Here is a 26381-nt window from a genome sequence, read left to right as displayed (position 1 = left end):
TGCGCGCTGCTTGGACGCTAACAGAGCTTGAAGCCCCCCTTGTTTTCTTGCCTTGGCTCTCTTTTTGCTGCTTGCATTTTCCAACGTAGTCCTGGAGGAGACCTCAGATGTAGAAGAAGATATAGTTGAAGAGCCCAATAACGACGTAGATGCATCAACACTTGAAGCAGCTTGTGAGGCTATCGAAACGCCACTCGTTTGATGCGGTTGTACTCGAGTTTGAGCTCGTCGATCTTGTATAGTTCGCCGGGAACAGCGCAGGCACTTTAATACAAACGCCCCGTTTGAAGCGCCTTTCAACGACAGACGAGTCTTCTCCTTGCGATTTCTTTGTTTGAGTTTCACGACTTTTGTGTGACTTGGCTTTCTGGGAGAACCGCATGCACCGCACCAGGACTTGTGCTGTCGGGCTTTTATTGTCTTTGAATTTTCATGGAGTATGTGGTTGTGCAGTGCCATCAAATGCGCAGCAGTGGCGGTGCTTTGAGTCCTCAGCAGACTCGCAGAGTCCTGTAGAAATTTGAGCCGTAACGAAGACTCGTGTGAAGCCATTATTGTGAGATGTCGTTCTGACAGAGAGTGTTGAAGGACGCTTGCCGGGAGTGAGAGAGAGCAAACCGACTGCCGGCAGGCACTTGACCAACGACTTGCCGCTCACCTCACCTCACTTCACTCTCTCGCACCTCTTCTCTGCGCAGAGGACTCGCACCTTCCAACTCACCACAACCCTTTTCTGAACCTCTCCATTATTTCATTAGTAACACACGTCGACTGCACATCTTGAATTCATTTCCCTTCGCATTCGGTGGTACGAACTCAAAAGCTGGCTCTATTCTTCTGCTGACTTTGACAAAGCGTACTCTCATCACATCTTCTTCTCAGGCAATGTCTCAAGGCACACCACCGCCAGGTGGCGGGGTGCGAATTGCACTCGAAGGCTGTGTAAGTCTGGAAAAATCGTTCTCGAGAATTCCAAAAATTAATGCATCAAAAGGGACATGGCAAACTGCACGATATTTATTCCAAAGTCTCTGAGAGCGCAGCCGCCAAGGGGTGGACAGGCGTTGATCTTGTCATCATCGGAGGTGATTTTCAGGTAAGGCCTTCATTTGCTCTTCACAAAATGCCCTTGTACTCACGGACTCTAGTCTGTACGCAATACTCATGACCTCAGTGGTATGTCTGTGCCGGTGAGGTACCGCGAAATCGGCGACTTCCATGAGTACTACAGTGGCAAGCGCATTGCTCCGTATCTTACCATCTTCATTGGAGGCAATCACGAGGCCAGCAACTACCTCTTCGAACTCTATTACGGTGGCTGGGTGGCTCCCAATATTTACTACCTGGGCGCCGCCAATGTTCTCCGCTTTGGACCATTACGAATTGCAGGCCTTTCTGGAATTTGGAAGGGCTACGACTATCATAAGCCGCATTTTGAACGTCTGCCCTACAATGCAGATGACGTCAAGTCTATCTATCATACCAGAGAACTGGATGTACGCAAGCTCATGCAAGTTCGCACCCAAGTTGACATAGGCCTATCACACGACTGGCCGAAAGGCATTGAGCGGCACGGTGATTATGAACGTCTTTTCAGAATCAAGCGGGGTTTCCGAGAAGACTCAGAGGCTGGAAAGTTGGGAAGCACAGCTGCCAAGTATGTTTTGGACAGGCTGCGTCCACCGTACTGGTTTTCGGCTCATCTACACGCCCGATACCCTGCTCTTGTTCTACACGGTGATTACATACACCCAAAGAAACCACCCATGGCAAACAAACGACATCACCGCTTTCCCCAAGGTTTAGATGGGCCGTCAGATTTAACCCCTTCATTTGAAACACCAAACACAAACTTCGTACCGCAAGAGAAAACTTCTCCAGACAACCTTATGGCATGGAACAATTTTGCAAATATTGCCGCGAAACAAGATGCCGAAGAGAATGAGAAGTTTCTTCAAGAGCGATCTCAACCAGGAGAAAATCATTCGCTTGATCTGGACGCGATCTCATGCACTTGGCGGCAAATTCAAGCAGACGACCCTAACAGAAAAGTGATTACCGTTGAGAAGAACAATCCTGTTGAAGAAGGCGCCATCGTTAAGAATAGTGATGAGATTGATCTTGACTTAGACAGTGAAGATGAAGGGACTAATGTCAAGATGGACGTCGATTCTGGGGCGAAAGCAGAGACAACAAATGCTAGCCAGTTGCGTCAGACTAATGAACCCCGGAAAACTTCATTAACGGAAGATCCTGAGGGTGTTTCTGAGAGTGTTCGTGAACAATTGCCTGAAGGATTCAAACGCCAACAACCCGAACCCGCCGTTTACGGTCCACTTCCTGAAGCAATTTCAAACACCAAGACACAATTTTTAGCTTTGGGCAAGTGCGAAGAACATCGTGACTGCAGTGACTATCTTGAGCTCATGGAAATATTCCCAAACTCGGAAGAAGCTGCCAACATTCAGCGCCCTTATGAGCTGCAATACGACAAGGAATGGCTTGCGCTCTCTCGTGCATTAGAGCATAACCTTGTGATTGGCGATCCTACGAGCCAAGTCCCCTCAGACCCGGGTGATGAGAAATATAAAGTCGACATTGAAGCGGAAGAAGCCTGGGTCCAGGAACATATCGTTGCCAAGGGCAAGATGACCATTCCGCAAAACTTTGAGATTACTGCTCCAGTATACGACCCAGAAGTCCCAATTGATACTACGGATATGCCTCCCGAGTATAATAATCCCCAAACGGCTGCTTTTTGTGAGTTGTTATGCATAGAGAACAAATTCTACCTTTCCGCAATTGAACGTGAGCAACGTATCATTGCAGGGCCTCGACCAGTGAATAATATGCGTTCATCAAACAGCCATGGACGATGGTCACATCGAGGACGGGATACCTCCAGGCGTGGCGGTAGAGGCGGTAGAGGTGGAGGCCGTGGACGGGGAGGAGCCTTTCGACACGGTCAAAATAGGCCATTTTAAAACTTCGTTTTCTCAAAGCTGGTCTTCTCCCGTGCTCTAAACTGTGAGTATGTGGCTGAAGGCTTGAACGTTGCTATGTTAATCAAAGGTTTGTTCAAGCTTTAAAATTCATGAAAGTGGAGAAAAAAAAGTTATTTACCCTCATGATGTGTACGATAGCGTATCTAGTTGTATGAAAGACTTTTTATGACATAGAATTGCCAATGTATGTATCATCAGAAATGAAAAAAAGCATTTAGCTACAACTCGCCCCCATCCATCACTATCAAAGACGCCCAATACATTTTGTTAGTCACTACCTAACTCAAGCCTTTTGATCGCCTCTCTACAAAGGATCTTGGCACTTCTCTAGCCAACGACATACAGCGTGCCCGCAGACTAGGAACGAGGATTTCACAAAAACCCTCGCTTTAAATATTCACTCAATCTCTTCTATTCTTGGCCGGTTTGTAGAACTGCGCGTAGCCAATGGGTTAAGATCCAATCCAGCAATCCTATCACCAAGTTGCAGTCTTGGTTCATCGTCGCTTAACATCGATGACTGCGCATTAATGCCCCATAACAGGGACTTCTCCATCCACGTCTCGAGATTCTCCATCAACACTCTGATATGCCCCCGTACAAGAGCATCTGTCTCCTGGCTATCCACATAGGACAACGTGTTTAATGTAGTCGGAATGCTGCCGATTGTCGTAGGGCCGCGTGAGGAAATGGAGTCACCTGAAGAATCTGCTATCAGAGAGAAGCCAAACCCAATTTTCTTTGAGCCACTCTGCAGTTCCGAGTCCATAGCTTTGACAAGGTCGAGTAGAAGAACGGCGCTGGCGCGACGTAAGATGGCGCTTTCAGGACTCTTCTCGAGCCTCAAGGTCGAGAGAGCAAGATCAACAGCGGAAGATGCTAGAGAAGGACCCAAGCCGGCCAAGTTCGTTTGGATAGCGCTTGCTAATATGGATATTGCTGAAGCCCTGACTCGGATATCATCTGGCTCAACGTCTGACGCGGCACCAGCAGCCCAGGCGGATAGGATGTTGGCCGAAATAGCCGCTTGTTCCGGGGTTTCGGCATCAGGGTCCTCGTTGTTAGGAAGCAATGTATCGATTTCTTCTGTATCAGGCAATGCCGGCGATGAGACTTTCCAGCCAGACGGCAGATTGATACCTTTCTCTCTTTCTTTGCGCTCGTTGTCCCTTTTCTCTTTTTCGACCTGCTCCCTCCGAGCTTTCTGGGTTTCGGGTTTATTCCCGCGTCGTCCAGCCACGGCTATCATGCTTTCCCCAATAATACGCATGACCTCACCAGTCAGCGCTTCTCCTAGATCTTCCACTGTTCGGAGTAATGACTCGCCGATTTTCAGTCGTTGGTCCAATGTCCTTTCTTCGTTTCTATCGGCGTATTGATCGACAAGCGTTTTCACAACGGTGCGCGGGTGGTTTGATGCTAATTGGCCTATGAGTTTTATTGCATTCAGATAAATAAACTCTTCATTTGCAGCAGTCTCCGAGCTCTGTCCAAGTATAATCGACAGTAGCAGCGTCATGGTGGATGGTATGTCGAGTACAGGCGAGGAGTTAGATATCAGTTTCGAAAGTAGCGAAAGTCCCTCCGCTTGCACTGGTGGAAGGGGAGATGTAATATCCTTCAAGGCTTGTCGGTGCGTCTCGAGATCTGCAGCTTGTGGGGATTTCAACTCATCTGTTTGTTGCGTGCCGTCGGGTGATTTGATCTGAATTTCGAGCAGCATTGAGGCGGTAAAAGCTGGGTTGGATAGAGCGGGTGGAAGGTTAGGTCGTAGTTTATCTAACTGTGACTTGATTTCGTCAAGCTTTGGGAGAAGTGTCTGTGTCATGGGAAACTCGGGGGAGGCTAAAATTGTAGATAGAAGACTGAAAGTGGTTGATAATGTTTCCGATGTATTCTGTTGATCGTCGTGCGCAGTGGTTTCGTTCTCAACCGGTCTTGCAATATTGGCTAGAGACTCTAGAGACGCTCGTCCTCTCTCGCGTGCTTTTCTTCTCCGTTCCCTCTCATCCACTGCTTTCAGCTCGCTTTCAATAATGTGCTGTGCAAGTTCTAGGATTTTCAACGGGCGTCTGGATAGAGTATCCTTGAAATCACTGAGAAGTCTTTCTGCTATTTTGGCACTGACAACTTTTGCCACGATGGCGTTTGAATCTGTACTAGGGTCGTAGTTTAACTTATCTAGGAGCGTTGGAGCCATCGGTGTTTGTCTTGATGTATCGACAAGCCACCTCTCGCTGACATGCAGGAAAACGTCTGCTGTCCGGTCCTCGCTTTGAGGATCACAGCCAAGCAGCTTGGAGAAATTGTCTGCACGCGAGTCGAGTGTATCCAACATTCGAACTATATCGACGTCGGAATTGCTACGTTTGACAATAGTCACGCCGCCATCTTGGCTTTCCTGAAACGTCCAATTGGCACCTCCATCCCAGAGAAGATTGTCTGCCAGTTTCAGAAAAGGCGGGAATCCTGGTGATAAAGTGAAAAATGTCTGCAACAGTGCCCAACTTCTTTCATGCCAGGCCCCTTTACCCTTCTGGGCCTGAGTACAACACGTTAATCCCCACAATGGAAGTAATATCGGCTGCACCAATCGTTTGACGAGTCCTGGGTTAGGATGTTGCAGGGCTATGACGCTCAGTCTTTCGAGAGCCAATAGAAGTGTTGGCTCATCGACCAAGACATCCTTCGGAATAGTTTGTGGAGTTGGTTGCGCCGCGGCCTGGCTTACGGGGTTGAATGACTTAAGCCATTTCCCGGAATTTGGATCAATCGTTGCAGTAATTGCCTTGAATAAAGGCTCTACGAAGATAGAATGCCCTATCGTGCCTGGTGCACCGTATGCCCTTTTCCCCAAAATCCCGCTGCCTACCACATATGCTGCGGTCCGTCTGAGATCAGGCTCATCGCTGTCAATCAAGGCTAGCAATTTTGGAGCGATGTTCTCGAAGTATGGCGTAGACTCCATATCTTGGGGGACAGAAGATAGCAATTTGGAGATTTGCATGATGGCTTGAACAGTAATCGGCGGTCCATTAGGCGAGGACTCGGAGACACCTTCCCCAAGAGCAGGGGCGAATTGAGATGCAAGAAACCATATGATATGAATAATACCATCGTCTCGTAAGGCAATTTTCGATACACGACTGGATATAATAGCTTTGAACCATGACGCTGCATCTGGCTGCAAGAAAGAGGAAAGCGTTGGTAGTAAACCGGAAGTGGGAGACCTATACACTATCTTAATAATTCTGCTCATTTGTGTGTACATACATCCAGATGGAGGAGAATACCCTGTGATTAATTTGTCTAGTACTTCCCGCACTGCAAGCCTTTCTTCGCTGGATATTTCTCGAGAATTGAATGCAAGATCTGCAGCAGCGCTGATAATATCGCTCAAAACTCGTCCCCGGACCATTGATTGGATTCCTTCACCACGCTCGTCGAGTAATACACCGGTCAGCGTGGTTAGGATACGGTATAGAAGTCTTTCATTCTGAGGTTTATCACTTGTCATCTCAGGTGCCTGTCTAGCTATTACGCCGGTGGGCAAGTTGGAGATCACCCTCTTTTCCAATGGTATCCCAACCCCTGAGGACAAACAAGGATATACACCTTCGATGGAAATCAAGTCCAGCAATGTATACACTACTCGACGCCTTTTCGCATCTTCTCGTGCATCTTCTGATTGGTGGAGCACCTCACTCCCAGGATCTACTGGGAGGATCAAGGCACTATGTATGTTTTGAAGACATTGCAGCGCTTTTTCTACAACCGCAAAGCGAGCCAGGGTGTCATCTGTAGACGAGGTTGGCAGGTTACGGCTAAGAATTTCGATCAGCGAGCCCCCGGGATTTTTGCGAAGTTCATCTTATAGTGAGGTCAGCTCCATACTAGTATTTACAAGGGAATCTTTCATATTTGCCTGCCTCGGTCTAGGATAGGATGTAAGAATTGATTGGCCGCATCGAAAGCAGCCTGGATCTGTATATTGTCTGCCATTTCGAGGACTTGGCATGCTGCATCATGTTATATCATATACGTGCCTGAACATCTTAAAAGTCGAATGTCTTCGAAGGCAAGTTCTCTGATGGGTTTTTTAACTTTGCCTCCACCAGCGGCAACGGATGACCTAAACTCAGCCTGCCTCGAGCGCACGTGACTACGCGTCAGCCGCGGCGCGTCACGGAAACAAGTCCAGCAGTCTTGTCAACGTCTTCTTTTATTCTTCTCCAACTCTCTTGGTTTCTCTAGCTGCCCTCAAGCTGCACCCTCGAAAAACAAAACGTTGTTCGCGTTACTTTACTTGATTGAATGAATACTCATTGTATATTGGCTTCTCTATTGGCTCTAAGCTACCTCGCATCCAACTCCTTGAACCTCGGTCACCTATCTGCATCGCTCACTTGGTCTTGTCCTTCGCTCTCTTGCCAGCAATGGCATTTTGTACGGTTTCATTCTCCGAATAGTTTCCCAATCTTCATCTCACGCTTTCAACGCCCCTTGATGAGGCTTGGTTTCTACTATGCTTACTGCCTGAAGTGCGAACCAAAGATGATTCAAGGTGGATGAAGATTGGAACTTAACCCTAAGAACTCAATCGGGTTTCAGTTTCGCGGTTTATGGTTATCGAACTCTCGACTAGCCGATTCTGACTTTGCGGTCTGGAATGGGTCAAAGAGAGTCGAGACTACGTCCAGACAATAGGTTGCGCCATACGTATTTCCAAGTTCCCAAAAGGGGCGCGTGTCGGTCTTCCTAGCCTGGTACAACCCGGATCGCAATGGAATGTTGGATATTCTGGCACAGTTGAGGGGAAAAGTGGGAGAGATCTGGAGGAACACTATGAGTTGTCTCTTCACTTGGCCGGCTCTTGGAAGGTGGACGAAGTACAAACTGCACTGCGTTGAGCACAGCGAATCGCCTACAAACAACTGAGAACTGCCTTTGTTTCTTTCTGAATCCACTCGTCGGAACCGATGGTGTTTCTCGTCCAATCCCCACTTGTCCGAGTGCGTCTTCGTAGCGAGGTTCAGAGAGTTCAAAGAAGGTTTTGGTTTTCCTTGCTCTGTGTATGCGTATATACTTGTGTATATGCTACCTGAGCTTTTTGGCTCGTTGTCTGGTCCAGTCGCGGCTATGTTGTCTTCGCTATACTAGCCTTCAAGGCAGTGTTTCATAACCCGGGAACTTTGGGAATTTCCGCCCCTTTTCTCGAACCCACCCTCTTTTTGGACCATTATTCAACCTTTGATTACGGCATCAGCCAACAATCAAGCTTCATAGAAGGTTCCGATCCGCCGCGTTAGCTATCTCTTCGCAAGTCCAGCTTGCGAATCGATTGATAGACACCGATATTAGTGGCAAGTTTTTAACAACTCGTCCAACCCCCTTCGACAGGCGATTTTTGAGGATGTCCTTTGTTCGCCCCACCAATACCCTCCGTGACCTTTGAGTCTGGGAGAGGAAACAAAGACCAGTCTCTGAGAATGCCGTATTACGCACAAGAGAGACGTATTCTGCTTTGCGGGGTATGAGGGCGTGACCATTTGACTGTGCAAGATCTGGACCGATGAGCTGCTTGCGAGACTTGGAAGATAGTCAATGCCAGGCAGGAAGTATGATTGAGCATGAAGTGCGCTACACATGTTGTTTCTAGTTGCGTTGCGGACTTGGAAGGGTATTGTTAGGTCTTGAGTAGCTCGTTCTCAGTCTGCCTCCCTTGTCAATGCTCTTGTGGATCGTTATCACGTAGCTCCCTAACAGCTTCGGTTGAAATATATGCTATCCATGGGGGCAATATGCGCATCGATCAATCATTAGCTCTCATGTTGGATATCGGTCGCGACTTTTGTTGATCAAATGGCAGGCCACCAGGGAAGGACCTCTCTAGAGTGAGGATCAAAGCTTGGGCTTGTCTGAACTGGGCAGCTCTGTCCATCGATCTCGAGGGTCGTAGTCGGCTGTCTGCATGAAAAGGTTGGTTAGCGTTCGGCGCATACTGTGCAGATCAATGCAGAGGCGTCTCTGGCGCTCTGAAGCGATCACCTATGAAGTCGAAGTATATGATATCGGCGTTAGAACGGACAGCTAGGGTGCGAGCCACGGACAAGAAGGGCTGCGGTGGAGGACCGCCGTTCTCTTCAGGGAGAACGGCTCCTTGATTTTTTATAAGTTGCCCTGACCGTTCTCTCTCACAAAGCTTGGCTAACTGCGTTGACAGGATGTTCAGGCCCAGACCCTCGTGTGCTCTTGTGCTAGATCGCAAGATCTCAGCATGTGCCTTGAGGTTGTTTGTATGTAGTTGGCTATTGTGTACATAAGGTCATGTGAACTCAGGCGTCCACTCTTGCCTTATGTCAGCCTTCAATCACTCGCGCCTTCCCAGACGCGTTGCTCTCCCCTTGGTTCTGCCCATTTCCTCTCGCCCCAACACTTCATCCCCTCTCGAGAACTGCATTGCTCCTCACACCCCATAGTTTATCTCTATTTTGACAGTTCGTGGCTCTTCAGTACTCAATTTTACTTCAAAACATCTTCAACATGCACTTCCTCTTGACCCTCCTCCTTTTATACGCTTCTGTGTCCCGTGCTCTCTACGTGCAGTTGTTGCCACATTTGCTGCCTGGGAGAAATCTGCAGCGAGACAATAGCACTTACAGAATCGCCCATGTAGAGGACATAAATGACAATGACGAAACATTCGCTTCCAACGCTCGCCCCGGTGAACGATGTGGCCCTGGTAAATCAAGGTGCCAAAGCCACCTCTGCTGCTCTCCAGCAGGTAATGTTCACAGCCTAGATCCACCCACCAATTATTCTAACCACCAATTATTCCAGGGTTTTGCGGCATAACAGCGGCACATTGCAATTCTCCGGATTGTCAACTTGGGTACGGCACTTGCGATGCTGATAAGACCCCCCAGGGCCCTCCCACGAAGCATATCATACGGCCAAGACTTGGCTCTGTCCCTTATGGTGAAGCCATCATGTCATGCAAAGCTTCATTGACATTCGCAATGACATTCGATGATGGCCCCAATGAATATACTAGCGATCTACTTGACATTCTTGACAAGTTCCAAGCAAAGGCAACGTTCTTCATTACTGGCGTCAACTCCGGGAAAGGTCAAATAGACGACTTCTCACGCCCTTGGGGCTCGTTGATCCAGCGCATGCACCGTGATGGCCACCAACTCGCCAGTCATACTTGGTCTCATCAAGACCTTAACAAAATTACACACAGACAACGTCGTGATCAGCTACTGAAAAATGAAGCTGCTCTTCGCAACATCATGGGTGGCATCCCAACTTACATGCGGCCTCCATACTCGAATTGTAACAAATCTTGCATGAAAGACATGGCAAAGCTGGGTTATCATGTCGTTTACTTTGATCTCGACACAGCTGATTATCTAAACGATAGCCCTGAAAAGATCCAAGTATCTAAAGCCATTGTCAATGACGCACTGTCAAACACGCAGAAATCAAACAACAAACCGTTTTTAGCCATTGGACATGATACACATGCCCAGACTGTTTACAACTTGACCGCTCATATCCTACAACGCGTGAATGAGACAGGCTACCGCGCTGTTACTGTCGGCGAATGCTTGAACGATCCTCGTGACAACTGGTATCGCTGGGATTATCGGAACAGCACATGAACACTTTACTAAAGGCTTTGCTTGCTTGCATCATGTACAGCATGTCAACGAGTTGTTGGGTAGTTGGCATTCTTTTCTTTTAGACGATTCTCCATTCTGGACGATATCAAGGCCGTTATTGTATATATTATCGTTCCACCGGCATTTTCTCCTTGTATACTTTTATTCCTGTCTCTTCATTGAAAGAGTTATTTTATTGCCTTACATGTTTGTCATTGCAAGAGACTGCATTAAGCTCATTCATTGATAAACACTCAAAGTCACCGTGCTCATATTGAAACAATCATCATACTCATTCCGTAAACATAAGGTAGTCATATCATAATAATATATACATAGATCAACCGCGATGAATATCGGAACTTATCATCGAATTATGCCACGAACTATTACTCTTGCTTACTTCTTTACCACTTTTAGCAATGGCGCAATCCTTGCCCGGCGACTCAAACCCACCCTGAAAGGAACCTTGCCTGTGCTGGATACAGGTGTTTGCTTTACTGGCTGCATTGCGCTAGCTATAGTAGGAGTCTCAACACCAGCTTCTTGGCCAATGTTCCCTTCGTTGCTTGCGGCATCTGCACTAGGACCAGTAGAAGAAGTGTCACGGCTTTTAGGCGTTTTGGGGATGTGTGTACTGTCTAGCCCGCTAGTCAGGCTGTCAGACTTCATCTCCATGTCATTGCCCTTCGCTTTGTCTTGTGGTGTTGATGGTGCATGTGGTATGTTAGAAATGTCCTGGAGAACACCTTGGCTTTCAGTGGAGGGAGCTGGTCCTTCGGTCGTCTCTTTTCTCTTACGGCCACGCTTTTTGGAAGCTTTGGGTTGTTCGTCGGTAAGTTGTCCGTCTTTCGTAGTATCAAGGTCCGTTGATTCCCTCTCTGAACGAGCGTAGAGTATAGGTTCATTCTCCATGGCCCCGGAATCTTGCACACACTCTACCGGGCGACTTTCTACCCAGATCACGTCACTTTCCGTTTGTAATTCACCAGGTTTGTTCGGTATGTCTGATGTTGTCTTGCTACGTTTGATTTTCTTCTTCGATGATTTTGAAACGCTGGGGCTCAGTGTTCGCTCGCTCGAGGTTTCTGTTACTCCGTCCTTGAAGGTATCAAGTGCGGTGTCATTTTCTTGCTTCTTTGGTCTGCCGGGTTTTTTCTTGATTGCCTGCTCGGAGACTTCGGCGGTGTCGTCTGGAGCAGTTTTGATTTCCGTATCTGCGGGATCCGTTGCTATTTGCTTTTTCGGACGCCCCCTTTTCTTCTTAGCGCCCAAGGCTTCGGTCTCTGTTTCGGATAACGGCTGTCTGGGATCGCTTTCCTGGATATAAGATTGTGGAATTGGCGCCGTTATCGTCTGTCCGTGTTCATATGGAGGATCTTCAGAGAATGGTATAGTAGGTGGAGGGGATTCAGCTGGTATCAGTAGGGAGTTAAGCACAGTCGTTGTTGCGCCATGGCTCTCATCAGTTGTCAGAGGCAGAAGAAGGGTTGTCGCTGCCTGAGATGTGTCACTCGGACCGGAAGATGCGAAGTAATTGTAGGATGAAGTTGTTTCTGTACTCTTTTCAAGTTCTTTGTGTGATGTTTCTTGAGAAGGCGAGATTCTCCGTCTTTTTGAAGGATGATCAGAGTAACCTGCGACCATGCCATATTCTGCGGCATCGGCTGTTGGTGGCAAGGCATTGTGGGTAGCATTGATGGTGCATGGAAGACTGTCGTCGCGTAATTGTTCTGTACGATCTTTTCCAACATGGACGACTATAAATTGGTCAATTCGTTAAATTTCAATGACGGGGTTTGGCAATAGTGTGCTAAACTGCCTACCATGAGCCGAGCTTGAATTCGCAGTCGACACCCATCTTTCATCCTCATAATCGCCCGCCATTATAGAAGACTCTGATCGCAAAAATCGATCAAAATCTACTTGAGGCAGGTCACTAGCTGAGAAAGGAATCGGAAAGTCCGGGTTGCTCTCATCAACGCGCGCCATTCCTGCGTCTGTTCGTCCGGGTGCAACTGACGGATCTTGGAGAGGGTCACAAGAGGATGCGACTTCGGATCGCACATCTCCACCCTCGTCGTCTGAATCTTGTATTATACGCTGAGAGGACATGATCGCTGCTCAGTGACTAAAGCAAAGGTAGTTGGGGTCACGCGCCTGCTAACAAACAATCGCCGCGTGTACACGTGCTGATAAGATAAAGAGATGGAGATAGAAGCATCTTTAACTTTATACAACTGACAAGGCACGGTGGAGTGATTCGGTGCTAGCACGATTCTTGTGTATAGGATACTCATTATTTATATACATATTGTGAGACCAATGTGTGCCAGACTATTCGGTACCTGACCCCATCACCCCTCGGCCAAAAAATTCGCTCACGGTTCCAAACCGATCCTTACTACGCTTCAGTTCGTCCGTGAAGAGACTATGTTGATCGGCAGACTCTACTTGGCGCCGCCGAATGGCTTTAATGGTCGCATTTTGGGGCGCACAAATGGGGCATTCGGCATCTTCGCCTGTCTTGTTGAGGCAACGCTGATGGAATGAGTGTTTGCAGAGAAAGTGAACAACAGGTAGCTCAAGGGATCCGCCACAAGATTGACAGCGACGAGCTTGGAACACGGCTGGCTGCGAGCTAAGTTGCTCAAGTTCCTTTTTCTTTGCCTCTGTCTCAGTAGTGTAACTTGTTATCAACCGGCGATTCTTTAAAAAAAAATAGCATTAGCGTCATGGTAGGATTTCATATTTCATGTAGCGATCTAAGCTTACCGTTGATATATCTTTTCGTTCCCGGTCAATATTCTCACTGAGATATCTTTTAATCATACCCATTGTAACAACTGCGTTAGTGCTCAACGCCTGGATGACTTGCAAGGGTGCCATCAATCCATCTTCATCGATCTTCTTGAGAACAACATTCAATTCATCGCCAACTTCCGATAGAATCTTAGGACTTGACGCAAAGTAAGCTAGAGCATCCACATATAGTTGAGGCTCTTCAGGTCCGTATTTTCGTAGAGCTCTGATCACTCCCTGGGTGTCTTTGGCGGTAGTATACGAGCGGAAAATGTCTGACCGCAAGCCTGCCTGTTCCTTGACTAGTGTCGTTCCTTCTTCGAAGTTTGACAGGTCCGAAAGAAGTAGAACGTTCGACGTCGAAATAGGAATCTTGGATCCGTCAGATGCAAAGGTATTGCTAGTGGAGATATCTCTACTTACATCCTTTCCCTGTATCAAATCCTTGGCTTTTGTCTCCCACTCATTTCTAGCGCCTAGGTCCTTCGATTTCTTCGCATTGTCAAGATACATCTCGAACAGTGTAGTGTATAGATCAATTCTGTCCTGTTCTTTCCAGGCCTTTTCTGATATGAGAGCCTCGAGGAAGCGAATAAATTCGGCTGGATGATCAACAAATGCCGAAAAAGCCGTTCGTGGTTTGGGAATATTGTAGCTCGGAATATCATCGGCATTATTAGAATCCTGTGACAGCTCGGGTTCAGACGGTTGAGCCTTTGTAGCTGCACTCGCGCCTACGTAGGGAAGCGGAATGAAGGCAGCTAGGCTGAGGACCACGCTGGGCTGTTGTGTTTGCGACTCTGAGGGAGGCTCTATCTCTTTCTTTGGGCGATATTTTCCGGTATAGAATGTTATGAAAAGCTGGGCTGTATCTTGTGGGCAATGCCCTAGCAATACCCGAGCATATTTCATAAGATTGGAATAGGCCTTTGATGATTAGAAATCAATCATCTAAATTGGATAGAGTCAACATACCACGTCGGCTTCAAGTCGTGAGATGAATTCCAAGGCTTCGGCATATTTCTGAGAGTCTTCAACGAGAATGCTAACGACCATGTCATTTTCGCCGTGTTTTGTGGCTAAATATGCGGCTTGTTCAAAATATCCTCCTTGACGACACATCGCAATAGCTGTTTCAAGATCGAATTTCAATTCCCCGGGAGCCTTGATGAACGAATCTAATTTGGACGTGTCTTTGAGTTTCGCATAACAATTTAGAAGTAGCGTCGTGTGGTCTGCTGTGGCTTTGTCATGGTCGTGGAGCTCCTCCAAATATTCTATAAGATTATGGATTCGCTGGGTATCCAGGAACTGCGGCCTATTAGATCTTCCCGAGCTAGCTAGGGAACAATAATGATGCATACCTTGCGAATGACCTGCGACGGTTCAGTATTTTCTATGGCTCTCAGGTACTGCTGCATGGCTGTGTCATAATCTCCTTTCTGATAGAGATAGTCTCCATATTTACGGAAGATGACATTCTGCTGTAGGGTATCAATGCCAGCCTTTTGAGCCAGGTTGATTGCCAATATATAAAGGTTCCTCTGGTATAGAATCTCAAGTTTCTGCTGCAGATTCTTTTCATGATAGCGAGTAATCTTCAAGCCGATGTTAGTCACTTTTTCATTCAGTATGAGATGAGTTAATCCCCTACCTTGCCATCCAAACTCATCAGGAATAGATCACCCCATATGGCAAAAGTACATTTGACGGGGGAAATAAGAGCCTCCGAGTGTGCAATGAAATTCAGATCGGTATCAAGAAGAGTAAATGTGGACGTATTAAATATATCATCTGTTTGACCTACGCTAAACCTTCGCAATGAGTCGGACTTTGATGTTGCTGTCCTTGGCGGGCATACGAGTGCCACATAACCTCTGAAAAGATTTAAAGATGTCTTCGGGCTATCGAAAGCATAGCTAGGACCTCGCCCTCGTAGACCATATGTATGTATGGCATCTTCCCGTGCGATCAACAGGTCACCTGTATTCTTATCGAGTGCCATGCATCCAAGAGCACAGCCTGCATCTTCGAGTACGCGGGCAGGCTGGCCCTGGCCCCTGCCGGCAATGGTGAGTGTGAGGATACGACTTGTAGTGGCAATAAATAGTGTCGTAGTGCTGTGGCCATTTTGGATCTCTAGACCGGTTATAGGTTCCTGCGACTCAAAGACAATACGCTGTCTGGCGCCGCGATCATTAATAAGGTCCCCTCGAATAATAGCAACCGAGCCATTCGCAAAACCAACGGCGACCTGAGACAAGTCTTCGAGGGTAACAAATGTAGATACCTATTGTCCCACACATAAGCAAGTATGTCGAAACCAAGATATAGTGGTTTACTGACTGGAAAGGGTCGTCTGCCATTCTGGACAGACAAAGTTGAAAGACAACGTGGTGCGCCAGTTTTCTTTTCAACCTTGTCAAGAGCCCAGACTTTAAGAACAGGCTCATTCGGCAAGTCCTCCGCAATTGTCACCAAGAGAGATGTGCCCTCGATCTGTTTCATGTGTCGAATGACTCCGGCATCGTACGCGTTGAACGAGCGAACGACTTTGAACGCAGGCGATACTATGTGCACTTTTCCATCGTTGCTTCCGATAAACAGATTATCGGATCCAGTACATATACAGTCGACATCGTCCTAAGATAGTTGAACAGTTAGGGCTGTTCTGAGGTTATGAGAATGGGCGGGGAAATCACGTTGATGACGGAAGAGCTATCTTCTGAAAGCTGGACTTGAGAAACCTCAAAGAAATTGAAAGCCTTCTTCTTTTGGATCTGTTAGTGGCATTCCCGAAGCAAACAAATTAGATTATTCATACCGAAGTTAAAGCCATTTGCCTTGGGCCCACGCCATCAGCCGGCGATGAGGTATGAGGAGGTTGTAAATTGAAGCTCTTAGGGTGGAGCGGCTGGGATCCATCATCATCCCGATCTGAGCCACGCTAGGCAACATCCGTACTTACTTCTAAACAGTGGTATTTCAAAGCATTGTATTTACTGTGATACTTTTTCTGGCCAATAATTATACTATGTATTTTCTACCCTCTTTGAAACCTTCAATATACAACACAATGGAAGAGACATCAATTGATGAGATCATGTCGCTTTCTGTGCCGGGTCCTCAAACTCGAATATCGAGCTCATTGTGAGAGACTTAATTCATGGAGTGAACTTGGTGGCGATGATTGTGTCTCTTTTCCAGTGCTTCTAATTCCTCTTTTGACTTCATTGCCGATATCACAACTTTGCTGGAGCCAGCTTCCAGCATCTTGTATTACTTGGCTCACATCAAACGCGTCCATACCGAACAGGAATCCTTGACCGTCCTGTTGATTTGTTGCAGGAGTAGTCCCAGATAAAGTCAGTGGGAGAGGTGGTAGAGAGTCGTGTTCAGAATCTTTTGTCTCTTTGAATGATGACCTGTCAAGAGATATCGACCGAGAAGAGGGGCGCGGTGACGCAGCGAAACTGATTGTCTTCTTTGTCTGAGAATTCATGGCATCTGCTTTGTGAAAAGGCTTCCGCCGCGCCCCCATTCCTGAATTTGGCGAGGTAGCTTCACTGAAAGGTGTAATCGCATCAATCATGGCTTGGGTATTTATGTTGTGACTTGTCCCTGGGGTATCTTTTGGGTCAATCTTAATATCGAACATTTGTTGAGATGCATTAATGTTAGCAAATGGTGTGATTCTTTTGACGGAAGAGTGGCCTATTTTTGTTGTCGGCTGCGCAGATGGGAAACCTCTTTGCGGCGTAGCAAGGTCGTCTTGAAATGATTTTTGTGCGAGCTCGAAAGCTGCCTGAGTTGATAGTTCTCCATCCACACTCGCTGTACCACTCCCAGCAGCACCGATGCCACATATTTCGGTAGAGTGCAATGAAATGAAGCAATCGGAGATCCCTGGATGCTTGGGTACAATTTGAGCCGATGGTATCTTCTCGCTTTCGGTAAAGTTTTCGTTTTGGTTCTGCACAGACCCAAGAGTTACGGTACTCGTCCGAATCGTAACAGAAGTTTGATCCTGACGCTCATCTTGAATGATAGGTCTTGATGAGGACAATCCGATCTCTGCTTTCAGAATTTCCGGAATGCTTTCACCATAGGCAGCCCTGCCAGATTCCAAAGGGGGTTGCTCGCGTTTTTTTTCAGAACCTTTATTTGACTGAGTTTTTGCAAGGCGGTATTGAAATTCAGGGAGGTGTGATGATGGAGGAATCAGGATAGAAGATGCACTATTTGGCACAGTTGTTTTTGGAGGCAAAATTTCAGCCATCGGTGAAATGGCTTCGGCATTTTTGGCTAGACTTTCGGAGACCCTTCCACCTGTCTCGTTCTTAAGTTTCGGTAATATTTTAGTTCCCTCCATTTTGGAGCGAGGACGGCGGTTGTGCTCTCTGGATTCGTATGAGGTGGGCTCATATGAGCTTGGCGAACTGCCATTTGTCCCTACTCGGAGATGCTTCTCCTGTGAATCACCTGAAATAGACTTACCCCTTCTCACGTTGCGTAAATTTGTTTGGTGAGACTTGATTGTCCGAGGAAAGGTCGGCTCAGCTTTTAGGCGTGAACTCTTGGGACGTTTAGCTGCGCCGCTTACTCCCAAGCTCGTGTATCGGGTGGATGGTGATTTCGGTGGTTCATAATTCTGAATATTGATAGACAAATTTTCCCTTTTGAGCCAGTTTTGTACCGGTGGAACATCAGATGAGGACCTTCCTGGTTCCCGCGGTGTTGAGGATTGACGTATCCACGATGATTTCGACAGTCTTCCCTCAGAGGGCGAGGCGGACATTAGCGACGTTGAATACTGCCGTAAATCGCTTGAACGGATACTCTTGCCTCCTATAATGTTGTTCGTGCTCTTGTCTGTCTCTGGTATTACGTCTTGGACAAGGCGAATCCCTGACCTCGTGCTGGCGGTCGCTATTTCATGATGCTTCCTATGCTTTCTCCATGGGTTTACCCAACCATCATCAAACGGCCCTCGAAGCGAAGCACAAGAGATGAATAGCGGTTTACCGCGCAGGTAAGATTCGCCGAGGGCCTCGATTCTTCTCCTTTTCACCGCCCGGGCTGTTTCATCCAGCTCGTCGTCAGAGCCTTGAGGTAAGTGTTCATCGTAGTCGTACGTTGTGGCATCCTCCAATGTGAGCCGGGGGATCTCTCGGCGAGTAGGCATGAGGGGCAAAGGAGTGCAGATTATGATGCTGCTCCTACTGCTGCGGCAGGGGGGCGTGCGCCGGCGGCAGCAGAAACGATGCAAGAGCGAGAGACCACAGCATACATGTCCTAGCAAGTAGTTAATACCAATGGAGAAAGGAAAGAGGAAAGATTGATTGCCCGCCAGAATCAACATGCACCAAGGCAGGCTTCACAATCTCGGACCACGTGAGACGGTGAGTGAGAGTCAATCAAGACTAATTTATCCCGATTTGGCAATCACTGACGCTCCCCAGCAACGCGTCGGCGTCGCCTGTTTCTATTGGTTGCATCACGCGCCGGCCACATGCGACGAGGCGATTGGCGGGCGAGCTCAGTCACGGGCGCCTTAGCGGAACCTTGTTTCTCCGGCCCGCGTCCCCACCAAGGGGCTTGGCCTCGGGAAATTTGGCAGCTGCCAAATCGGGTAAGATGTTGTTTCCACCTTGCCGCCCGCCCTGGCATAAAAACAAAAAAGTTGCTAACGCTACTCCCGCTACGAGTCTAGGGGCCCGCGGCGGTGACAGTCCACTGCTAGTCCTGGTTCCGCCATGCATAAATATCAATATTGATACCAAACCGGTCGTGTACAGAGTATTGGGATTTTGTTTGTCACTGCGACCTCCCATGAGTATATGGCATTTGTTGCTCAGTTGCTCTCTGAATGCCACCAACCCATTACGAACCACAGAATGACCCACCTCTAACCCAGCTCCGTTCCATGGGACAACGCGACGAAGGCGTGCATATACTCGATGGCCACAACAAACGACGCGAATCCTGCCAGAATGACGAAAGAGCCATGGCTGGCGGGATTGGATGAGGACTGGGTATCGCAACCGTCATCGCCATGCTCACTACGCCATTCGCCCACCCTGCCAACAAGTGGCCATCAACACTCCGCGCGCAAATGCATTGGATGTTCTGAGCGAAGCCGAATACCGAAACCTCCCCCAGCTGCGTCGCCAAAGGTCAGAGGGAAAATCACACCCAGGGCCGCTAGGCAAAGCCAGATAAGACGAGGCGGCAGTACGACTCCTATAAGTACACGGACATCGCCTTCGCCGCGTCAAACTCCATCACCACGAACTGCACGAACTTCGATTAGTCCTTCCAAGCCTTCACCCAAATCAAATGGAAAGCAACCGACGCCCGCTCGAAAGAAACCATCATCTACACCTTTGAAAAATGTGATGTCAGTCAAATCGACGAGTTCCATAGCTTCAGTTCGCACCGAGGACCAGGGAACGATTCAAATCCGAGCTAGCAAAGAGGATACGCAGGAGACCCCGGAATGGAAACGACGCCTAGTTCGCGGAGAGATGTCTGCCGACGAACAATGTGATCTCTTTGCACCCATAGGATTAGAAAATATCTTCAGACAACCTACAACAGCCGCCACTACCGACGCTCGGTCGTCATTGACAGTTGTTAACCATCCTAGCAACGAGGCCAAAGCTCAAGTAGTAGGCACTATGGCGCAGAAGAGTGTTCAACACAGAGTGTCCTTCAAACATGATCACGAAAAGGGAAATCATCAAGAGCAATCCACACACCTCAATGTTCATATGACGTCTTCGAAACACGCCAAATTCGGCTTAGACGGTGTCGTTGATACAGACATACGTTTGCGTTCGGCCAGCGGAGAGGAGGAACTTCGCAACGAAGATCTAACGCCTATTTTCTTATCAGCAAGCAATAACACTGTCGACCGTCGGACTGGCTCTGGCATTCTTCAGTCTGCTTTAAGGCAACTCAACGGTATATCAGATAGCCCTGAAAATGATGGCATGAAAGAACACCAAGGAAACGGCGAAGTGTCATCCTTCCAGCCGAATGAACTTCTTGGTGTCAGCAGTCCCTTCATGCCCGAAGATCTCTCGACAGGCACAGAAGAAGAGGCAATGCAGACTCAGCCGTTCGTCACTTTCGAGCGAGGCGGTTACTCCGAAGGTTCCTTCCGTCTGCAGCAGCTCAGCCCATCGTCCTTCCCATCCCACCTCCAGTCTTCGGTTCTTACAGATTCCAAAATTCGCAGTTCGCCTCCAGCTTCTAATCAAGACGACATCCCTCAGTCCCCTCAAAATAGTATTGCAGTACCTGCTATCACATTTTCTCCGACGGGAGGGCCTGATTCAGAGAGGCCGCAAACTGCTAACATGAGCAGCCCATTGAAGTTATTCGGCAATCATGACACATTTACGAATAAGAAACTCCTACGGCGCATGAGCCAATTTGAGGAGACGTATCAAGACATATCTGAAGACGATGAACCTGCTTCGCCGTCCTTGGTTGCAAGGAGGATGCGGACAGCCAAACGCAGTTTACCAAATCTTAGGCGGGGGCAATCTCAATCACACAGGGCCAGTGCGCGTCCTGTTACTCAGGATGCAGTTGATCCTCGCATGAACCGCTTCGGTTATGGCCAGTTAGACGAGTTTGGTTTTGCCAACCGACTTATTGAACCTTCCACTATTCCAAGCCTATCTTTCGAACACACAGATCTCCATGAACATCAACAAGGGCGAAGATTATTATCTCAAAACGTGCGGAATGAAAATTTACGGAAAGCTAAAAGTTTCGATGATCTACCTGAGAACAAGTCATCAATCAGAGCTTTGCAGAGGAGGATCTCTCGCCGCTCTGGCAGTCGCCAGTCTAGTTTGGGCATTTACTATCAATCGAATGCGAATGTGAGGCGTGTAACCCACATGTCAAGCAGAACTACAGCTCCAAAGCGACGACGGACCATACAACAAACCGAAGAGCAAGCTTTAGACGCAACTGAGTTGATTGATTCAATATTAAATCTAAGCCTCGAAGACAGGGCGACGAGACATCAGTCTCAAACAAGTGATCATCTTTCACATGCGATACAAGGCGCTCAAAATTCAGAGCAGACGCGAAATCGATGGAATAGAGTTACATCAGAGAATGCCCTTTCAATTTCTGATGAATCTAAAGAGGATGTCTTAGGCCTGGATGGTCATAAGCGCTCTTTGACCACTCAAGATTTCCTTGACGAAGCCACCAAAGTCATGAGTATAATTCGAGCAAAGAGTAAATACAAGAATGGGTTAGCTAGCGTGGAGGAATCGGACGTCACAGGGCTTGATGAGGAGGAGGACGAACGGTTAACTGATGTATCCAGTCGAGAAAATCTTTCACGACCCCCGAGCCGTGAAGGCGTGGACATGCGAAAATTTAGAGAGCCTCGTCCACTGCACCCACGTGTTGTCAGTCATCTGAAAAAGTTCGCTGATAAAGAGGACACGGAACAACTCATGGCATCGGTTATGTCGGACCTGTGTAAGGAACAACACTCTGTTACTTGTGAAAGAACAGACTACTCGAAGCTTAGCGGAGAGACAATGAGCAGCCTACAGAACGTGCGAATCTTGCCACGGCGAAAGCGTAAACACTCTGATGATGATCCTCCAATGCATTCAATCCCAACGATTTCATCCAACGGCTCAAATACCAAAGGGGTGATTGCTTCTGATATGGTTTCACATCTCATTCCAGAACATGTTAACGGCATGAATTACGATAAGGCAAACAAATCTTGGGTCAAGCAAAGAATAGGCCGTGCAGCTGGGGTAATTCGAAGCGAAGATAGCGAGGATGATCCATTTGGCAGCATCCCGGACTTGAGTGTTGATGAACTCGAAGAGATCAAAAGAGTCCAAGAATCCGCTTCTCCCAGCAAGAGCATCGAAGAAGTGAATAATCGACAAATCGTAAGAGCAAATCCTGAGGAAGAAACCGCATTTGCAGGAGCTCAGCGACCTGCTACACGGGATGGTGCTCCTTTCGTTCCTGATTCTAGCTCTGTGCAATCCAAGACGACACGGTTCACTTCCAGTGGCCCACAGCCAGAAACTCGGGCTACATCCTGGGGAACCGAGGATATGACTGTTAATATCAATCAAATTTCAAGCCCGAACTCAACAAAGCCCAAGATTCGGACGACACTCCAACAGGGTCATATAGGCGTACAGTCGAAGCAACCCAAGGGATCTGGTGCGAAGAGAGTTTCTACAATCAGCTTCTCTTCTCCGCTAGTATCGCATATTTCATATGCTGATGATATTGAATACGCCAAGACAACAGGGATGAGCGCGGATGAACAACACGGCGAGCACCAGGTCGATAGCAAGAGTGTTACTGTTGCTCCATCCCGGCGAACCTCATTTGATGGAAGACCGTTTATAGGCCGTCCCATATCACGCATAGACGAGCAAAATGAAGATAGTGTCGTCGAAATGAGATTGGATCGCCGAAATTCAACGGGGCAGCTCGCCTCCACGCCGCCATCGCACCTCCTGGAGAAATCCATAGTCTATCCATCATCTGCCGGAGGCGATAACTATAGTTTCTATCTCAGCCCACTTGCCGATTTCACAGTCAATCAGACAGATGATCCTAAGCATCCTGAGCTCAGTTACGTTGCCCAGCGTGCTCATCCCACTGCGTTACGCCAAATACATGGGACATTTTCACTGGCTACTGAAGATCTCATCAGACACATCACTGATGTAGAGCCGACCGAAATTTATTGGGAACATCTACGTCGACTGTCCCTGAGGGACAAAGGCATCATTACGCTTCACTGCCTGGACAAATTTTGCCCGCGCTTAGAAGGTTTGGATGTCTCGGAGAATGAACTGGGACAGCTTGATGGCGCCCCCTCAACACTCCGCGACCTACGAGTGCAGCATAATTGCCTTACGAATATGACGGCATGGGGCCATCTCATCAACCTTCAGTATCTGGATGTCTCTGGCAATCAGCTTGAGTCTTTGGATGGCTTCTCGGGGTTAGTTCATCTGCGTGAGCTCCGTGCAAACAATAATAGGATACGCAACATTAAGGGAATATTCGGCCTCAACGGTCTTTTGCGTCTGGAGCTGAAGCACAACAACTTGACTACGGTAGATTTCGAAGGTTCAGAATTGTGGGTTCCTCAGCCTGTCATGGTATGCAGTATTTGACTGACATGCTTTGCTCTAGGACCCGTTTAGGTGAAATTGACTTCAGTAGCAACCAGATCAATGCGATTCAACATCTTGAATATCTCCCGGCTATGGAGACGTTAGATGTAAGCGCAAATCAGCTAAGAGAACTTCAAACGCCTGAACCATTACGAAGTCTGCGTACCCTGAAAGCGTCCAGTAACCGTTTGTCCGCTTTTGATGCATCACATTATCCAAAATTGCAGCTCCTTTATCTTGATAATAACTATCTGACCACGGTTTTTGGGTTGTCTGGATGCAGCGGGATTGAAGTTTTCTCGGTACGAGAGCAGTTCGCTGGACAATCACCGGAATTGGGGGCTTCTCTGGATATCGATCTCGGTTCTCTGAATGATACTCGCAAGATCTTTCTATCTTCTAATCGGCTTTCCGAACGAACTTTAGCCCCATCTGTTCCATTGTTAGCTTTGCAGCTACTCGATATTGCCTCTTGCGGGATTCAGAGACTACCCAACAACTTTGATAAAAAATTTCCCAATCTCCGTGTTCTCAATTTGAACTCCAATTGCGTCAGCGACCTTGGAGGAATTGTGAATATGAAAGGTTTGAGCCGATTGACAGTGGCTGGGAACCGAATCAACAGACTGCGAACGCTCTGCCAGGTTGTCGCAAGAGTTGGTCGATCGAGTCAGCACGGCTACAGTTCCCTAAAGACCATTGATCTTCGAAACAACCCCCTCACAGTTGGATTCTATCCGCCCCAGGTTTCTGGAAGCGGGCGTGCTGATTCGCATCTGAAAATGATAGAAGACAAGCTTCAGCGAGCGCAGAAGCGCCAACGCCGAATCGAAACTGGTGTTGATCTCATAGCAACAACATCTGAGGAAACAGAAGATCACGCAGTCATTGGATTCGCAAGTAAAGTGCATGGTGGAGGAAGAGCTGGAGAAGTGGAAATTGATGACCCCTATACTCTTCCTCCGGCAGATGCAGAGACGGATCGGAAATATCGATCACGTTTGGACGCGTCAACCAAAACAAAGCGTATAACGGCGGAAGTTATGCTGTATGCCGGAACCGGGGGTTCGCTAAGAGTACTGAATGGCCTGGACCTGAGGCCGGTTTTGGAGGATGAGCGAGCAGAGGTGGATCGAATCTGGGACAAACTGGAGCAGTTGGGTGTTTTCACGAAAAGAAACACCCGCGCACTGTGCCAATAATGCGTTTTTTTTTAGAGATCTTTGTGTGCTGCATTTCCTGCTTGGTGTTTTCCATTGTGGTTCGGCGTGCGTTTGGTTCATTAGAAGCATGCATGGGCGGAGCCTGTTTTTATGTTAAACATATGATTTTTGTTGGCTTTGTCATGGTTTCTATAATCATTATTACTATCATTATTAGTTGTTAGGCTATTAATGCACCGGCATTGTTCGAGTATGAACTCGATATTATATTTGGCAAGCAGCTCTATTATGGACGTTCGTATTTTCATTGTGTCCACATTCCTTCATCTGCTTTTCGCTATTGAATCTCGCCTATATATGTCGTTGTCGACTTCATTCACCGCCCCTAGCCAAGGCCATAGCATCGGCGTCGACTAGGGCATTCAGACGGACAGGACACAACTCTTTACAACATCTCCTTTGGGACTATCCCGTGCAAGGAAATGTGAGGGATAGCCTACTATATACTAATAATGTAGGATCTAGACCCATGGATGATATCGATGGACGAACACGGCTAGGCGCAGGCACATGGCTCGCTCCTGATTGGTCGACGGCAGCGGCACGTTGTTGGGTGATTGGCAAGTCGCGCCTTGCTTGGAAGGAGAAGGAAGGATCACATAAATTAATTGTCACGGCAATTGCCTACTTGGCTCTAAGCTGGACGCCCGCTAGAACATAGTGTATAGCTAGCTACGCACAGAGGACAAAACGCATGGTCTATTTGGGCACGAATATCGACGTGCTGCAGCCTTAAAGCCCAGGCAGCCTAAAGCTTGCTTTAATTCTGCGCGCTAAGCCATATCGAGACTAGCACCGGGGGGAGGTTCTCCATCTGCAGCCATCAATCCTCCTCCTTATCCTGAATCCTTAATAGCGCTATTATATTCTATGCCGTCCTTCGCGCTCGATCTCTTGCTTTGTCTTCCCTTTCCAGAGCAAGCGCGCTCCTCTGCTATACTCTTCTTCCTCCCAGACCACTCGTCGTAGCCCGGCGGACTACTCTTTAGTGTGTTCGGCACCCGATCCGTGACGGGCCACCCGCGTCATACGTGATAGACCATACATCATCAGCGCCTTACCGCTCTTCCAGTCGGATACTTCGTGATATCTGCAGAGTGCGTACTACGGAGTGCACCAAGATCGATCCATAGGACAGACGCGCGAAGCCTCCACCCAGACAGCTGACACTGAGAGCCAAGCGCACAAGCGGCCTTCCTTTTCGTCGATATTGTCGCATTCTGCTTGTCCACCCCCGCAATCTATTAAATTGATATTAATCGGATCCAGCAATTGAGTTAGCTATTTTAACGCTGCCTTACTAAGTTAGCACGGCATATTGCCGTTCCAGACTCTTTCCCTGTTTGGGCCTCCATCCCGGAAAAGAAAAAAAAAAAAAAAAAGGCTGTCCAATCTCCGCCGCGCTTTCTCCTCCTTCACTTCTTCCCTCGTCTTCGCTCTGTTATGCAGCAGCAGCAGCAGCACTAATCTGATCCTTCCATTCCA

General features: G+C 47.9%; 5 protein-coding genes across 5 annotated transcripts; 3 read left to right on the top strand and 2 right to left on the bottom strand.

Moving 5' to 3' along the window:
• Positions 1 to 885: 885 nt before the first annotated feature.
• Positions 886 to 3024, top strand: UA08_07215 (hypothetical protein; the record flags this gene model as incomplete). The annotated part of the gene is made up of 4 exons (XM_020262132.1): positions 886 to 942; positions 995 to 1096; positions 1149 to 2760; positions 2867 to 3024. The coding sequence occupies 4 exons, from the start codon at positions 886 to 888 to the stop codon at positions 3022 to 3024; spliced, it is 1929 nt and encodes a 642-aa protein (XP_020117780.1).
• A 378-nt stretch (positions 3025 to 3402) lies between these two features.
• On the bottom strand, positions 3403 to 6012 carry UA08_07214 (hypothetical protein; the record flags this gene model as incomplete). Its single annotated transcript, XM_020262131.1, has 1 exon — positions 3403 to 6012. One exon carries the CDS (start codon positions 6010 to 6012, stop codon positions 3403 to 3405), a length of 2610 nt encoding a protein of 869 aa, XP_020117777.1.
• Positions 6013 to 9548: 3536 nt separating this feature from the next.
• On the top strand, positions 9549 to 10672 carry UA08_07213 (hypothetical protein; the record flags this gene model as incomplete). Its single annotated transcript, XM_020262130.1, has 2 exons — positions 9549 to 9747; positions 9846 to 10672. The coding sequence occupies 2 exons, from the start codon at positions 9549 to 9551 to the stop codon at positions 10670 to 10672; spliced, it is 1026 nt and encodes a 341-aa protein (XP_020117778.1).
• Positions 10673 to 11071: 399 nt separating this feature from the next.
• UA08_07212 (hypothetical protein) lies at positions 11072 to 18659 on the bottom strand (the record flags this gene model as incomplete). Its single annotated transcript, XM_020262129.1, has 12 exons — positions 11072 to 12432; positions 12499 to 12775; positions 13058 to 13381; positions 13448 to 13846; positions 13898 to 14401; positions 14450 to 14785; positions 14839 to 15072; positions 15129 to 15764; positions 15821 to 16117; positions 16177 to 16245; positions 16299 to 16421; positions 16767 to 18659. The coding sequence occupies 12 exons, from the start codon at positions 18657 to 18659 to the stop codon at positions 11072 to 11074; spliced, it is 6453 nt and encodes a 2150-aa protein (XP_020117783.1).
• Positions 18660 to 19467: 808 nt separating this feature from the next.
• Positions 19468 to 24875, top strand: UA08_07211 (hypothetical protein; the record flags this gene model as incomplete). The annotated part of the gene is made up of 3 exons (XM_020262128.1): positions 19468 to 23498; positions 23538 to 23636; positions 23693 to 24875. 3 exons carry the CDS (start codon positions 19468 to 19470, stop codon positions 24873 to 24875), a joined length of 5313 nt encoding a protein of 1770 aa, XP_020117784.1.
• Positions 24876 to 26381: the final 1506 nt, after the last annotated feature.

The sequence above is a fragment of the Talaromyces atroroseus genome (genome assembly GCF_001907595.1).
Source record: "Talaromyces atroroseus strain IBT 11181 chromosome Unknown scaffold_10, whole genome shotgun sequence".
NCBI classification, from domain to species: Eukaryota; Fungi; Ascomycota; class Eurotiomycetes; order Eurotiales; family Trichocomaceae; genus Talaromyces; species Talaromyces atroroseus.
The sequence above is the reverse complement of the archived record's forward strand: the minus strand, read 5'-3'. Positions and strand labels throughout refer to the sequence as shown.